Genomic DNA, 18508 nt, shown 5'->3' on the forward strand with positions numbered 1-18508 from the left:
TTAAACCTTTTGAGATCTTTTACACTTGGAGACACCATGGGGATGGAGACTTGAGTCGGGTCGTGGTCTTGTTGTCGGAATGCCGAGCATAGGTAAGTCGTCATCATCATACCTAGGTTTCTTTGTGGTTATGGTTGTTTGTAATAGGGTTTTCCCTACTGGTTGTGATAGGTGCTAATGGAGGTTGTCTTGCCTTCATATGGATGTATGCGGTGTTGCTGCTGATTGCTAAAGGTAGGTTCTCCAACTAAGTACTGTTGATTAGTTGTCATGTGTGATGCGTGGTGTTTTTGTTTGTGATTGGTTGTGATTGTCTATGGTTCGCGAGGTGCGCCCCCGGCTTTGTGGAGTCACTTAAGGGAGTGGTTTCATGCCCTTGATTCTCCCCGTTTGGTTCCAGTCACAAGGGGGATGTGTACATTAATGGACATGGGTTATTCGCTCTATGGTGTTGAGCGGGGCTTACGTGGTAAGGTTGTGGTCCCTACAGGCGCTGTGGATTACCGGTTGCGATTGGTAATCTGGCAGGACTATACCTTTGTGTTCGTCAGATGATTAGTGGAGTGTTGGTGTTGGAGATTGGTGGTTGTGTTGTGCTACATAGTTATGTTGTTCTTCTGTTACCGACCTTGTGTGTGGTTGTCTGTGTTTCTTTCTTGTTATGTGTCTGCCGTGATCCATTACGGTGAGTAGTCACTCTTAGCAGGTGTTGATATGTGGAGCTGATCTGGGTGCGTTGGAGGGATGAGTCTTTCACCTTGTCTTGGCATGGAGTAGTCTCACCATATTTGTTTATTAATCTGTTGTATCTTTCTTTTGAATTTGTTAAGTTTAAACTTGTAATAAACTTTAATAGTTTTTTTATTGGTGTTATGATATAATCTTCCTCAGCCAACCGAGATGGTAATGCTCGTATCTACTAAGGAAGGTCTTATTAAGGCTCCTTGGTAGATGGGGGTGTTACAAGAACAATTTAGGGATGATTCTTCGTCATGTTTAGTGCTTCTAGACCCAAGAGGGTCGATCCTCTCGAATTGCTCGACATAAGGAGGCACATGAAGTTTTCCCTCTTCGATCATATCTAAGATGGTGTGTTTCAAGAGAAAACACGCATCAATATCATGACCTCTACCTTGGTGATATAGGGAGTACATGTTGCCCTTCTGGAGGTTCACCTCCTTCTGTAAAGTTGTATCTGGAGTCGGACCTATCGGATGTAGCTTGCCTTGGGTAGAGAATCTCTTCAAAGCATCAGTATAAGACATGCCTAAATCATAAAGCACCCTTTGATGCCTCCCAGGTTTCTTTTCGGCTGTTTTCGGCTTTCTAGGACGACGATTATTGCAAGATGTAGGCTTTGGACGACCTTAACTAGTGGTTTCTCGAGGTGGCGTCTTCTTTTTCACCATCCCATTTTCAAGGGTGAGGACACGAATGCTAAAATTTTCCTGTGTAGCTTGAACTCGTAGGACCATGGCATAAACGTCTTGGAGAGACACGATGATTGTGGCTTGAGCTGCTTCGTGACTTTGTAGGGTGATGGAATTTGCGGGATTCCTACTCGGAAGAAATGACGCACGTTATAACTTGATTTTAGATGGGATCATGTATGCTATGGTGAGAAGCAACGAACGCATGAAGGGACATGTAATCACGAGGACAAGACGACAAATCTAGACTTTGACTTGTGAATTCGTGAAATGTTGTGAGCGAGTTCTCGTGCTTTAATTCATGGTGCTTGACTTTGATTTTAGACTTGTGTGTTGCTTTTGACGGAGTGACCCTTATATGGTTATGTGGGATTTATCTGTATGCATCTCTTTATATTCAAGGATTATAACGAATTTTATGAAGATGATCACTAGTCATAAAATAAAATTACATAAACAAAAGTAAAGGATTAAGAAATAACCTTCGGTCCTAGCAAAAACGGCCTATGAACAATATCGCAATGATATTCTCCTATCAGTTGCACCCAGAATGATATGAGATATGCCCTTTGATTATGCTAGAATCGATCCAAATTTTCTGTAAAAATTTAGGTTATTTTGTGTTTTTTTTATGAGAGGAGAGATTAGGTTAAAAGAGAATTAGGTTAGAGAAAATGATCTCCCTTCCCCTCTTATTGAAACCGAAAAATGGGAGTGAATAAGGGAGATATTATTTTCCCTAAATTCGGCCCATATCACCGAAATAAGGAGTATGATTTCCTTATTTTCGGTTATTCCAAAAATGTATAAAATGTGTTAAATTGTCATCTAGTGAGGATCGAACCCATGACCTCTTGGTTTGAGTAACCTCAATATTACCACTATGACACATTCATCTTGTTGATATTAAATATAACCGATTACATTTAATTACGAATTAACAGATTAATTCGTCCAAGCTAACATTACATACATTTAATTAAATATAACTTATTATATTCAATTTACGAATTGTGATTAATTCATCTCAACTAATATTATTTAATCTTCATTAAATAATTGTCTCATCAACACATTGACTAACTGTTTAGTCATATAAGGCATCAATGTGATTATATTTCTATAACCGCATCTCTCAAACACATTCTATAGGTGTGACCTTTAGGGACCAGTTGATCACCGCCATCTGTATGATAATAACGTCAAACTTTCTAGCAAGCCAAACGTTATTAGGTAATCGTTAATCAACTGATTAAAATATGAAGTATACCCTTGTGAACCTGTAAGAGATTTACAAATGTTATCACACTAATTTGTGGAGGACACAAGCTCCAACAAACTCCCACTTGTCCTCACAAGTGTATGTGCGATAACCGATCCTAAAATTTCCCCCACTCAATGTAAAAAAATTTTCAAATCCGTATTCACAAAGGTCGTATTTTACAAGCGATCATCATCAAGAGTGGTTTCCCCGACTAGAGAGTAACTTAACTGATAAACGAATCAACATTCGAGCATGGCCATGCATTTCAGTTACAACTCCTCGAGTGGCCCTGAGAAATAACTATACCTGATAAGGGTTGGATATTTTCCTCAACTCGAATCCTGTAGATGTAAGCACAGTATGAAATGACCCAGAAAAAATCTACTTAGCCTCCAGTTACGGCAAACCGTGAGAAAGAAACCAAAGTCACCCAAAAACTGCCTTAATCTCAAGAGACAGTCGATAGTCAAAAGAATCGACTCTAGGAACACAATGGATGTCCTATCCACGACCTGGCACCAAATGTTTTTAAACATTTAGGACTCCATTACGTTGTCACAAAAAGTTGTCCTAAGACGTATCATTATAATCTCGCATCTGTGATCGATCAGTCAACCGTTTGACTTATGGCTCGTTGAACCCACCACTAATCGACTGCACAATATAATAGCCAGAGTTATCAGTACTCGGATTCAGTAGTAGAATCTGCTACAACACTCTGTTTGGAACTCTTCCAGCTGACCGCAACACCATTAAGAGTGAAGACGAACCCAGACTGAGATTTTGTGTCATCTCGATCCGTTTGGAAGCTAGCATCTCCGTAACCGATTGCGCATAGCTTAGTATCGCCTCCAAAAGTCAATACCCAATCCTAAGTCCTCCGTAGGTACTTGAGGATGTTTTTGACAGCTATCCAGTGTGTTTCACCTCGAGTCTTTTGGTACCGACTCGTCATACTCAATGCATATGCCACGTCTGGACGTGTGCATATCATAGCATACATGATCGATCCTATTACAGATGCATAAGGAACACGACTCATGCGCTCAATCCCTTCAGGCATCGTGGGTGACTGAGACTTGCTCAACTGAATCCCAGTCGTCATTGGAAGGTTCCCCTTCTTGGAGTTGGTCATGCTGAACTTCTCAAGAATCTTATCCAAATAAGACTCCTGACTAAGTGATAACGTCCGTCGTGATCTATATCGGTAGATACGGATTCCCAAAATGCGCTGTGCCTTACCCAGATCTTTCATCTGGAAATGGTTCTTCAACCATTCTTTAACCGAAGATAGGAGAGGAATGTTATTCCCAATCAGGAGTATGTCATCGACATACAATATCAAGAATACAATCTTGCTCCCACTCGACTTGATATATAAGCATGGTTCTTCGAACGATCGAGTAAAACCATACTCTTTTATCACCTAGTCGAAACGATGATTCCAACTCCGAGAAGCATGCTTAAGTCCATAAATGGAATGCTTAAGCTTGCATACTTTCTTAGGATGTTTAGGATCTATGAAACCTTCAGGTTGCACCATGTACAACTCTTCCTCCAAATAACCGTTTAAGTAGGCGGTTTTCACATCCATTTGCCAAATTTCATAATCATGAAATGCGGCAATTGCTAAGATTATCCGAATGGAACGTAGCATGACTACAGGTGCAAAAATCTCATCATAATGCAATCCGTGCACTTGAGTGAAACCTTCTGCCACAAGTCGTGCCTTATAGGTATCTGGTTGCGCGTCTACAGAACGCTTTATTTTGTAAAGCCATTTGCACTGTAGAGGTTTTACCTTATTAGGTAAATCAACTAGATCCCATACGTCATTCTAATACATGGAGTCCATCTCGGATTGCATGGCTTCGAGCCATAGCTTTGAGTCGGAACAGGTCATAGCACCTTTATAGGTAGCGGGTTCCTTACTCTCTTGGAGTAAAACGTCATTCTTCTCGACCATACCAATGTATCTGTCCGGAGGATGAGAGACTCTACCCGACCTTCTAGGTTCCTCATGAATACTAACCGTATCATTAGTTGGAGGAACCACTTCCTCCATCTGTTCCTCGGTTGTTGGTTCTGGAATCTCCGACAGCTCGAAGGTTCTATTACTCGTCTTGTTCTCGAGAAATTATTTCTCTAAGAACGTCGCACTAGCCGTAACAAATACTCGATGTTCGGTAGGCGAATAGAAGTAATGACCAAATGTTCCTTTTGGATAACCTATAAAGTATGTCTTGACCGATCGCGGGCCGAGCTTATCCTCGTGTCTCCACTTGACATAAGCCTCGCAGCCCCAAACCCGAATAAAGGACAAGTTAGGGACCGTTCCCTTCCACATTTCATATGGAGTCTTGTCGACAGCTTTAGACGGACGTCGGTTAAGTATAAGAGCAGCTGACAAAAGAGCAAAACCCCATAATGAATCAGGCGCTACCGTGTGACTCATCATGGATCGAGCCATATCAAGTAAGGTTCGATTTATCCGTTCGGACACACCATTTAATTAAGGTGTTCCACGTGGAGTTAACTGTAGAACGATTCCACAGTCTTTAAGGTGTTGATCAAACTCATTTGAAAGATATTCGCCACCCCGATCTGAACGGAGTTCACTAACCTTTCTACCTAGTTGGTTCTGAACCTTGTTCTGGTATTCCTTGAATTTCTCAAAGGACTCACTTTTATGCTTCATTAAGTAGACATATCCGTATCTACTCAAATCGACCGTGAAAGTGATAAAATATCTATAGCCATCTCTAGCGGTAATTGACATAGGTCCACAAACATCAGTATGTATGAGTCCGAATAGGTCACTAGCGCTCATTCCAAGATCTTTGAAGGAAATTCGAGTCATCTTGCCAATGAGACATGATTCACACGTACCATATGTAGAAAATCGAATGCGGGAATAGTCCCATTATCGACTAGTTTCTTCACGCGTTTCTCATTTATGTGTCCCATTCGACAATGCCATAAATAGGTTTTATCTTTGTCACCAACCTTTATTTTCTTATTATTCACGTGTAATACTTCCGTGGTTTGGTCTAAGATGTAAATTCCGTTCATGGAAACTGCTTTCCATAAATCATTTCATTGAAAGAGAAAATACAGCTATTATCCTTTATTGAAAATGCAAAACCGTCTTTAGCAAGTACGGAAACTGAAATAATGTTCTTAGACAAACTGGGTACATAGTGTGATTATTTAAAAATAACTCAAAACCACTAGGGAGTTGGATTACATATGTTCCCTTCGAGACAAAGAAACAACTCGTCCTCCATTCCCGACTCGCAGTCCACATCACCTTTTCGAGAGGTATGATGTTATTTAGGCCCCGCAAATGATTACACTGAGATGAGAACCACAACCTAAAGTATCAAGTAACCAAGTTCGAAACTTGCATGTTTAATCTCGATCATATGAATATAAGACGACATACCAACGAACGACGCGGCTGCTTTGATGTCCTCACGATAGACGGGACAGTTCCTCCTCCAATGTCCAATCTTGTGACAATGGTGGCACTCTATGTCACCGCCCTTGCTATTTGCCTTGCCCTGTGAGCCACTAGTCTCACCGGGCCCACTCTTACCGTTTCTGGCTTTTTAAACTTTGGCTTACCTACGGCTAGGTCGCCATGAGCCTTGCCCTTACCTTTACCCTTGTTGTAAATCGTGAGAACATCCTGCTTCATGCTCCCACTCAATTTCATATCCTTCTCGGTCTGTACGAGAAGGGAGTGTAGCTCATGAGGACTCTTTTTCAAGTCATTCATGTAGTAGTTCGCCCTGAAAAGGGCAAAACCATCGTGAAGAGAATGAAGCATTCGGTCAATGACAATGCTCTCACTGATTTTAAAATTCAGTGCCTCCAGCTTCTCGACATTCTCAATCATGTGAAGAATGTGTGGGCTAACTGGTTGACCCTTCTAGAGTTTCGCATCAAAGAAGCGTCAGGTATGCTCATATGTAACGATTCTCGGTGCTTTTGAGAACCCGTTAGTGAGCGTGGTGAAAATCTTGTTTGCACCTTGGGCAATGAAGCGTCTCTGCAAATTGGTTTCCATTGCAAAGATGAGTACGTTCTTTATCGCATTCGCTTCCATAACGAAGTCACTTTAGGCGAGTGACTCGTTGACTCCTGCATTGGGGCCTGGGTTTACCGGTATTGGCTCGGTTAAGTACCGAGCTTACCGTCAAAGCAATGGCAGCATTCCGTATCTTTGCCTCCCGATTCGCAAAGTTGGACCGTCATTTTTGGGGACGTGTGAACGATTCATTTGGTCCATAAAAATTTTAAGCCAGGACGCGCGATCGAGTGTTGCACTAGGAATTGGGATTTCGTTATTTCCAGCCATTTGTTGTAACAGTATTATCAAAAATAATCGTGTTCTACACTGCGAAAGAAGAATAAAAAATAATAAGCATGTCCATCGTTTTGATTTTAAGTCTAATGAACTAATGTCATAACGGGAAGACTCAAGCATTTATACAATTGACCTTCCTCAAGAATTATATAAATGATCCCAAGACTCAATTTTCTGTAAATTGATAAGCTAACCTTTTAACTAATTCTACCGTTAGAATTCTTGGTCGATAAATTTCTGTAAATTGTATCTTTTAGTCCATCATAATCACGAGAAACACTTCGGACTATAATGTTGAGATAAACTAAGTCAACACAACTACTTACCCAACGTAGAAGGGGTCATATTATGCCTACCGACGAAGAAGGGATTCATAGTTGTTTGCCCTTATAAAGACTAGTCTCAATTTCCGTTTTAGAGGAAGATCCCATCAACTTTATTTTAATTCATTTTAAGTGAACTAATATCTAGCATGCGAGAATGAATAAACTAAGGTGATGGCTTAATAAGTCTGTGACATCTGTATGTCCATGAAAACTAACATACAACCTATATGAGTCAATTTTCATGTATTTTAGTAGTAGGTGGTTTGGTTTTAGGCGGAATATGATGCATTAACTAGCATGTGGATGAAAAGCAATAGGAATGAAAACGTAAAAACAATAAAAGTCCTAGTGTGGCCTATCCTATCCTATCAAAATGAACATTAAATACAAGTTTGGAATCCATCCTTGGACCCGAGAAGCTTGTCTTGATGTTCCATCTTGATCCATGTAGCGGGAGTGAGCTCCAATCTCCATCTTTAGTCTTCTTTGAAAATTACAATAAATAAATTTACATAATAAACCTATTTATTACATTCTAATTTCAAAACCCAAAACTAAAGGAAAAATAAAGGAGATTTGATATCTCATAATTACATAAAAAATCATGTTTCCTTCATTACGAAAACATAATTTGACTAAGGCCACACTAAGCATTACAAATTACAACCGATTGCAAAAAAATACGTAAATAAATTCATTCAACGATTCATTCAACAAAAATAAAATGCATCAACTGAAAATAAATTAAACATACATGACACAATTCCTTAATTATGTTGATTAATTTATCCAAACCACCTATTTAAATTAACAAATTAAGCGACAATTCCTCAATTGATCACATTAATTTCAAACTTAATTCATATTAAACTTGTAATATGAATTTAATCCATCAATATTTTAAACTGCTTTAAAATAATTAGGTATCTTTAAATTGTGAACCTTTTCACAATAACTAATTAGCCAAAAACAAAACAACAATTTTTTTTTATAAAAGTTCTCGGCATAATCAAGGAAAAACAAAACAAGCCTGTTTCTTATTTTATACACGGTTTTATCTGTAAAAACCGAAACAAGATTTTTTTTTTTTTTTTTTTTTTTAAATCTGTCCCATGTGAACAGTAACACGTGAACAGTAACAACAAGAAAAAAAATTCTTTTCTCGGATGCTTTTCAAATCGGCATAAACAAAAACAACCGCAAAAAAACTTTAATCGGTTTTTCAGGATTTTTTTTTTGTTTTTTTTTAATACTGTTCATCCATGAACAGTACCGTAACAGTAGAAAAAAATTTCACGGTTAAAAAAATTAAAACAGCCCCAAAATATTTTTATCAATTCGGCAAAACCGATTTCCATTTACATCTCGATTTAATAAATCGAAACATCTACAAATTATATAATCTTAACCGATTAAAAACAACAATATGAGAATCAAATGGAAATAAAGCAACAACAAAAAACGCAACAATCTGCAAAAAAAATTCCTCTCGGCACAAAATTTTTCAGCCGAAGCATTAATATATTTTCTCGAAACCCTAATGTTGTTTACAAACGATTTTATGAAAATCATCAAAATTAAAATTCGTGGCCTTGGCTCTGATACCACTTGTGCGATTTATATATATGCATCCCTTTATATTCAAGGATTATAACGAATTTTATGAAGATGATTACTAGTCATAAAATAAAATTACATAAACAAAAGTAAAGGATTAAGAAATAACCTTCGGTCCTAGCAAAAACGGCCTATGAACAATATCGCAATGATATTCTCCTATCAGTTGCACCCAGAATGATATGAGATATGCCCTTTGATTATGCTAGAATCGATCCAAATTTTCTGTAAAAATTTAGGTTATTTTGTGTTTTTTTTATGAGAGGAGAGATTAGGTTAAAAGAGAATTAGGTTAGAGAAAATGATCTCCCTTCCCCTCTTATTGAAACCGAAAAATGGGAGTGAATAAGGGAGATATTATTTTCCCTAAATTCGGCCCATATCACCGATATAAGGAGTATGATTTCCTTATTTTCGGTTATTCCAAAAATGTATAAAATGTGTTAAATTGTCATCTAGTGAGGATCGAACCCATGACCTCTTGGTTTGAGTACCCTCACTATTACCACTATGACACATTCATCTTGTTGATATTAAATATAACCGATTACATTTAATTACGAATTAACAGATTAATTCGTCCAAGCTAACATTACATACATTTAATTAAATATAACTTATTATATTCAATTTACGAATTGACATTTAATTCGTCTCAACTAATATTATTTAATCTTCAATAAATAATTGTCTCATTAACACATTGACTAACTGTTTAGTCATATAAGGTATCAATGTGATTATATTTCTATAACCACATCTCTCAAACACATCCTATAGGTGTGACCTTTAGGAACCTGTTGATCACCGCCATCTGTATGATAATAACGTCAAACTTTCTAGCAAGCCAACCGTTATTAGGTAATCGTTAATCAACTGATTAAAATACGAAGTATACCGTTGTGAACCTGTAAGAGATTTACTAATGTTATCACACTAATTTGTGGAGGACACAAGCTCCAACAGGTTGACCTTATTGACGGGATTGATGACTCGTGTTCGGGAAGTGTCATTAGGAAGGTTTTGAAAAGGCGGTTTTGAAAGAAAATGGATTTGAAAGGTGAGCCCCATTAAGTCTTTTGTGTACGACTCGGGAACGTGTGACGCTAGGTGTCGGAAATGTTTATATCCTAACTGAATTGGGCTACGGGGTCCAAAATGACGGTGTGACGCCTTAGGACTTGAGTTGAATTTGAAAGACCCAAAATGTAAGGGATGACGGGTTTATAACTCGACAAAGTTCTGGCTAGGACATAATCGGTTTGAATTTTTGACTCTGACTTAGCCCAATTGAATTTACACATTTGCATTTACATGGTTTGCAAATATTTTGATGTAAAACGTTTTTTTTGTTTTATTTTGATTTTTTTTACGTTTATTTTTAATTTTTCTTGAGAACTTCTTTTTGAAAGTTTTTTTTGACTTTTTTTCGAAATTTAAAATTTTTAGAAAAATGAATTTTGAAAATTGAGATCTTGGTTACAGAAAATTCTGCATTACAAAAGCGACATTCGAATGGTTTGAAAATGAATTTTATTTACACAGAAATTTTGACACTATTTTGTTTAAAATGAGGAACTTAGACACGTGATTGATTTGGAAAACACACACAATGTACACACACAAACAAGCATTATAACAGTATGCTGAGTGCATTTAAAAGGTTTTGGTTTAAAAGGGTGGGTTGGCACACCAAGCTATCATAACCTGGTCTGTGGAGAGGTCTGTGCCAAACATGAGTCGGGTCGGTTCCTAGTCCATTCGCTCGAGTTGTGAAGGCTATTGATACAAACATGAGTAAGCATCATGGTATGGTTGACGTCAATCGTTATCCATCTTTGAGCACAAATAGCAATTTGTACCGTCTAGATGGGACGATTGGTCGAATTGGTTTGGTTAAAAGCCTAGGAAGGCTGCCTAAAACGACCTAAGAAGGTCGAGTAATAAAAACTGACAACTGTCTCATGTAAACTATTCCCTAACCTTGTTCAAGTTTCACCCTAGATAACACTAGACTTAGTCTAAGTGTATCATCCCCAGCGTGGTCGCCAAACTGTGGACACAGTCACCCGCGCGTTAGTTTCGAGGCGGCGACACTTCTCCTACGGAACTCAGGGACGTGCGTAGTTACCGATTTCAAAGGCATTGAAACCGGTGAAAGGTTTGAGAACCCTGCATTTGTGGAGTCGCCACCAATTTTTATGGAAAATTAGAACCGTTCGAATACCATGTGACATGTCATGACACAAAGTAGTGACACGAACACTAAGAAATTTGTTACCCTTAGCATTCTATGTCTAGAATGACTCTCGTGATGCCAATTAAAATGGGTGTTCACAGAGATCTTGAGTAAGGGGTGAGGGTACGTATTAAGAAGCTCGTTTATTTCAACACCTAATCCCGCCCGCCTCGATAACGGCTTCTACTAATGATCAGGGAAGTTATTTATACTCTATATGTTTTCAGTTGTAAGCATGTAATGCAACAAACACGTTTTAAACCTAGCATGTGATAATTTGACTAAGTCAGTTTGACATACAATTTAGCATCCTATTGGGTCGAAGTGAAGAATTACATTCATTTACATCTGAATAAGCATACAAAAGAATAAAATATAATTTACAACTGAATGTACATTATATAAATGCCACAGACGGGATTTAGGAAAAAAAGAAGAAAAGAAAATTTAAAAGAAAAGGAAAATTGAAGAAAGAGGAAATAAATAAGAAAAGAAAATTTTAAGAAATAAGGAAATAATGACAAATAAATTAAAAGACTCAAAATATCGCTAAATAGGTGATAATACAAATAATAGTCGATTAATATATACGCTACGTCAAAACAGGAATGAGTTCAGAGGTAGAAACTGACTAGGAGTAGGCGCAACAGAAGATACGTCCTCTAGAAGAGGCGCAGCAGAAGGTGCGTCCTCTGGAAGAGGCGCAGCAGAAGGTGTGTCCTCTGGAAGAGGCGCAGCACTTCATGCGTCTACTCTTAGGCGGGTTCTGACTGTGAAAGTCAGATCCCGTTGGTTGTTAGAGTTGATTAATTAGGAAATTGATTTTGTTTTATCAATGGAATTGTTTTAGAAAATAAACAAAATAAACTAAGTAAAATAAAAGGAGGAATATAATTAAATGATAGAAAAGTATTGAATTAGATTTGGAATAAGACCGATTAATATTAATTACTAATGATCCTAAATTAAACCTAAAAGAATTAAAGTTTGAATCTATGATAATTAATTTAGAAAAATAAAACTTAAAAGAATAGAATTTAAACCTTCTAATATTAATTACTAGAGATATAAAATCAAAATATTTGATTAAACGAATTTAAATCGTCAAATGTTGAATTATTAGAGATCTAAAATCAATCTAATCAAATAAAAGATTAAGACTTTTGAAAATATTGGAAAATAAAATAAAAGGCGAAAATTGATCTTCCTCGGATCTGAAAAGGAGTTAGGCACGTAAACTGAGACGAAAAGAGAAGACGATCAGCAGATCAGACAACCCCTGAAGTTGCGCAGCAAATGCTGCGATCCTTCTAAGAGGCGCATCATCTGATGCGTTTTCTCTAGGCGTCAAACATGACTGATTGCTTAATCTCGGTTTTAATGCTTAAATTTATTAAAGATTGAAAGGTGTTTTGGCACTAAATATAATGTACAAACTTAAACAAAATACAAAAATAAATAAATACAAAAATAAATGGGATTTTACACCCTCAGACTTACATGTTAGCTTAGCGAGATTTAACTAAATCGGCTTTTAGTGGTAACTCGAATCGATCTATGCAAATATGAACGTGCCCTTGAAAAAAGAATTTAAAAAATTGATTAATTATGGTGTAGTGGTCAAATTGGTCGGTCATGCAAATGTGACTGGTACCCAGAATGATCCGGGCTTACGTGATCGCGTAGAGCAAGCACGTAGGCGTCGAAAAGCAAGAGCGCGGTATTAGAATGCAAAGAGAGAAGAGAAAGGCAGACAATCGCGTGAAAAATATGTAAGGCGGAGGCCTCTATTTATACTAATCACGAGGTAGGGTTTAGGAAAGGAATATGGAAGGAAATAGGAAAGCTAGCCCCTTCCCCAAGCAAGTGCATAGATGCATAGCTTGCTTCAGGAAAAAGCCACCTTTGGAAGAGGTGCACAATATGCCGCGTTCCACAGAAGAGGCGCATAACCAGGTGCGTCCTCTCTCGGGTAGTTCCCTTCGGCGCAAGAAAGCGCATTTGACAGTCTGTCGTATTTTAGGCATAACTTTCTCTACAAGACTCAGATTAAAGTGATTTCAGTGGCGTTGGAAAGCTAAGAGAAAGATCTAGAACTTTCTGTGAAATAGGCCCGACTGAAATATGTCGTTATCACCTGATAACACGGGCCTAAAGGTCGGGTTGTCATTTTAGCTAAATGAAATGCACAATTTGCAATGTAAACTTAAGTTTAGCCTAAAGAAGTGACATGGGACTCAAAATGAGATATACTCCTAACATTTTATGACATCCTAACCTTAGGTAGACAAGCATATTGCTTTTTGACTCGGGATTGACGGTTTTTGAAAATAGAAACGGTATTTGACCCGGACTCCAAATGTACTCTAATTACTGTCTAAACGACCGTAATGACACCTAGATGAATACCAAGGGGTAGACACAAGTGTACGAGTTACCTTTTATTACCTTTTATTAACTGATTTACAAAACGTCATAAAATCGCGATATATGCTAAACATGCGGCCCAATCATCACTGGGTGTTTGGCGGGAGGTGCAGAAATGAGGTGTGTACAGGTTGTTGACTCGGGAAGTTGAGGTCTAGAATTTTAAGGAAGAAAAGAAGGGGCATACTCTCGTGTACCTTTAAATGGTGGCATTTGAGGGGTATTTATAGAGGATTTGTGTGGTGGTGTGCATTTTGGGCGACATGGCTGTAAAAGCTGTTTGAAGAGGCGCAACCATGTCCGCGGGTCTTCGAGTTGTCTTGTCACTATCACACATTTGAATTTGTGGTTTGTTCTATCCTAGGTTTTCTAGGATATGATTGTTGTACTTGACCCTCAAGTATACCGAGTATACTTAGCATGGAAGCATTGTGAGGTTTGTTTTCTGTGTTTGACTCGGTTTGACTCGTTTTTTTTTTTTTTTTTTTTTTTTTTTTTTTGGTAAAATGTAAGAAATCTCATTAAGCACAAAGACTATTACAAGCTAAATAATTAGGTTTATAGGATCAAACTACATGAAAAATTATACAGTGATAAGTGCATTGATCCAATTCAACTCTTGCTCATAATTCTTCATATTCAGTTTCACCCTTGCATGAACCTGCATCAATCTGAGTATTTGAGTAGTCAACGTAGCAGGTTTGAGTAGAACACCATCCGCATTCAGCCTTTGTTGTTCTTTGCCAGATTGAATAGTACACGCCATGAACGCAAGTGTACAAACATTCTTCTTATAAGCCGGCCAATTCCTTCTACCTATCCAAATAATACCATTCCCAGTTGGAACTGGTATTTGCAGGGATAAACATATAGCCTCCAACACCATTTTGGTATACCTGCAATCTTGAAAAAGATGATGAAATCCTCCTTCCCATTATCACATATGCAAAGACTTTGGTCATTAACGGTAACACCATGCCTAAACAGAGTTTTTCTTTGACATTGAGCCTTCCGAGCATAAGCCAACGAGAAGAAGCTGTGTTTAGGTACCATCCAGCTCTTCCAAATTAACCTTGCCCATCCAACATGTTGATTTTTCTGCCTTGGCCACTCATAACTGAATCGACCGTGTAACCTCTCATGTCCGCAAGCCAACAACCATTCTGTACCCAATGAGAGAACACATCTCTAACTGAGCAAATTGTCTTCCAGTTACCACCCATGTGAGTCCTAGGATTGTGATTAACCCACTCACTGCCTTTCATATAAATTTGGTGCACCCATTTAACCCACAAACTATCAGGCTTGCTATATATCCACCATACCAACTTCCCCATTGTAGCTGTGTTCCAAGTAAAGCTATTTTTAAGTCCAAGTCCACCCTCCTTTTTAGGGGTACAAACCTGGTCCCAATTAACCAAGGGGGTTCTCACATATATACAAGATCCATCCCAAAGATAGTTCCTACAAATGCTATCAATCTTCCTCAGAACTCCTTTAGGTATTAAGAAAATGCTAGTCCAGTAGGTGTAGAGAGAGGTAAGCACAGCTTGAACCATCACCAACATCCCTGCATAAGATAATTTTCTAGCACCAAACGATCTAATCCTGTCCACAATTTTATCAACTAATATTTGACAGTCCTTCTTCCCCATTTTCTCTGCAACAATTGGAATGCCAAGATACTGAAAAGGAATGTTACCCTCAACACAACCAGAAGCACTAATGATATGATCCCTATCAGTCTTTGGGACACCATTAAAGTAAATATTTGATTTGAGCTTGTTCATATGCAGACCAGAAGATTGTTAAAAGGTGGCAAAAGATCTCAAAAGCACCATTACAGACTGAGTATCCCCTCTGGAGAATAACAACAAGTCGTCTGCAAACATAAGGTGACTTAATTGCAGTCTTCCACACAAAGGATAGAACCTGAACTTCATGTTGGCAGTTGTAAAGTGCAGAATTCTAGAGAAATATTCCATGGCAATTGTAAACAAAAGAAGAGATAAGGGATCCCCCTGTCTCAATCCCTTCTTCCCTTTGAAAAACCCAAAAGGCTCACCATTCAGAACGAGTGAGTATGAAGCAGTAGTGATGCACTCCATAATCATTAGCACCAAATGAGGAGGAAAATTCAAAGCAGTTAGCATCTGTTGAATGAAGCTCCAATTAACTGAGTCATATGCTTTTTTGAGATCTACTTTGATGAGACATCTGGGAGATACAGAAGCTCTCTTGTATAACCTGATGAGATCTTGGCACACTAAGATATTCTCAATAATGTTCCTTCCTTTAATAAAGCCACCTTGATTGGGACTGATAATGTTGGGAAGGACAGTAGCCAACCTTGCACACAGCAATTTAGATATGACCTTATAGATCACATTCTGACATGAAATGGGTCTAAAGCTGTGTGACATTCTCGGGCATTTCAACTTTAGGGAGAAGAGAAACAATAGTATGGTTAGCTTGCTTTAAGAGCTTACCATTTTTGAAGAAATCTTTAACCACAGTGCAAACATCCTCTCCCACTATACTCCCTATTTGTCTTATAAAAACCACTAGAGTACCCATCCGGCCCAGGTGCTTTATGGTCGGGAATGGAGAAGACATTTGTTTTTATCTCCAAATCGGATACGGTGCCAACATGATATCCCAATGTTCACAGATACATACGGGGCCTTTTTGCACTACTCCGAACATTAACTGTTTCACTGAGAATCCTCCGTATCCAGTAAACCTTGATAGAATCTCAAGAAGGCTTGCTGAATCTGGCCAGGTTCAGTCCACACACCCTGATCATCAGCAACTTTGAAAATTTTGTTCCTAGCTTGTCTTCCTTTAATAGAACTGTGGAAATAACTAGAATTTGAGTCACCTTTATTCAACCAAGTTGCCTTTGATTTCTGAAGCAAGAAACTATCACAAGCATTCTGAAGCTCCTGAAAATCTTTAGCAGCTTGCCTCTTAGTGTCCATAAGATCAACATTACTATGATCCCTTCTCAACTGATCCTAAACATATTCAATATGCTTGCGAGCTCTCATAGCATTATTCTCAACATCCTCAAAAAGAGCACTATTCAATTCCTTCAAGGGTTTCTTAAGCATTTTCAATCTCCTCACAAAACAAAACATGGGAGTACCATAGACAGGACAGTCCCAAACCTTACTAACACATGGGAGAAATTCATCCACCCCACACCACATATTAAAAAATTTGAAGCTCTTCCTACTTCTAGGCCCAAATTTGGTATCCTGGATAATACAAGGAGTATGGTCAAAGTAGCCTTCCACATGGAAGTGGGCAGCATAATCAGGTTTCTTCATAACCCACTCATGATTGACTAAGGCCCTATCCAACCTGCTATAAACTCTAGTATTGGCTTCCTGCTTGTTATTCCAAGTAAAGTAAGACCCAGTAGCAGGCATATCAAGAACATTGCAATGATCCACACAATGTTGAAAGTCCTCCATTTCTTCATCTATTGTTTGCCCCCCAAGCCTTTCAGAAGGCCTTAACACTGTATTAAAATCTCCACACAGCAGCCAAGGACCCCTGATTTGGTTTGAGAACTGTTCAAGTTTTAACCACAGAATTTTCCTTTCCTGAACTCCATTAAAAGCATAGACCATGGTGAGGTGATAAGATTCACCAGTAGCTAGCTCATCAACATAAACATGGATAAATTGAGCATTATACTCAATGAAGTTAATGTGATACATATGAGGTTTCCATAATAACCATACTCTTCCTCCTTTATGGCAATGAGAATTAGTAGAAATACACCAGGCTTCACATATATTCTGCCTGATTTGATTTAGAGACGAAGGTTTTACCTTCGTCTCAAGGAGACCAAATAGTCCAATGTCATGATGGTGCAGGAACCACTTGATGTGTTTCTGTTTTGTTGGACTATTGAGCCCCTAACATTCCGAAGCCTATCATTGACCCTTGCCCCCCTCTGGGGGCAAGATGGGAGTTCTAGTACCAATTCCTACTTTGGGAGTAGCATTGTTTAGGGCATCAAGGAAGGAATGATTCCCAAATCTAGTCGAGCTACATCCATGGTCCGAAGTTCCGCTGCTCAATCTTATATTTGCCCTTCTTGCTGGAGTTGCAATATGGTGAGTCCCTTTCGAGTCCATGTCACCTCGAGATGGATTAGGCAACACGGCAGGAGTTTTATCAATTGGTATTGGTGGTGACCCAGCAGTTGTCTTAGAGGTGGGATTAGGAGTGGGCACCTTTGGTGTAGACACCCTAGGACTGATCTTAAGGCTAGGACCATGAACCTGAGGGGCCTGCACTTTAGGTTGCCATTTCTGAAACACCTTTTTCCTCTGCTGAAATTTTCCATTATATTTCTTACAAGCTTGATCAGTATGTCCAACTCCACCACATGTTTTACACAGGATGGGATTCCACTCAAACTCTACAGAGATCACAACAAGTTTCCCATCCTCATCAAGGAACTGAACTTCTTTAGGCGTAGCTTTGCAAAAGGGGACATCAATGAGCACTCTAGCATAGGCTAGCCTAGTTCTATCCTCAGTTGCTCCATCACATCTAATAAAATCACCCATCAATGTAGCAATTCGGGGAATACACTTGCCCCAGAATTTGAGAGGGAGATTAAGCAGCTTAGCCCAAACCGGGACAACTTTCACATCAGCTTTAGTAAGGGTTTCATAAGCAGACCATGGTCGCACAATCAAAGGTTTGTTTTCAAATAAAAAATGTCCCTATTTTAACACAGCCTCTTGATCTTTTTGTCGACCAAATCTAACCAAAAACACCCCAGAAGGTAGGAAAGAAACCCTATCCACC

At 38.6% G+C, this 18508-nt stretch overlaps 1 protein-coding gene across 1 annotated transcript; it reads right to left on the reverse strand.

Annotated features, from left to right (window-relative positions):
* Positions 1–16692: 16692 nt before the first annotated feature.
* Positions 16693–17403, reverse strand: LOC141630917 (uncharacterized). Its single transcript, XM_074443656.1, has one exon. The coding sequence runs from the start codon at positions 17401–17403 to the stop codon at positions 16693–16695; it is 711 nt and encodes a 236-aa protein (XP_074299757.1).
* Between the last annotated feature and the right edge of the window lie 1105 nt (positions 17404–18508).

This window comes from Silene latifolia, chromosome Y (genome assembly GCF_048544455.1).
Source record: "Silene latifolia isolate original U9 population chromosome Y, ASM4854445v1, whole genome shotgun sequence".
In the NCBI taxonomy this organism is placed as follows: Eukaryota; Viridiplantae; Streptophyta; class Magnoliopsida; order Caryophyllales; family Caryophyllaceae; genus Silene; species Silene latifolia.

Coding starts and splice junctions, on each gene's coding strand:
- LOC141630917 (XM_074443656.1), bottom strand. CDS start 17,403: ATGTATCACATTAACTTCATTGAGTATAATGCTCAATTTATCCATGTT.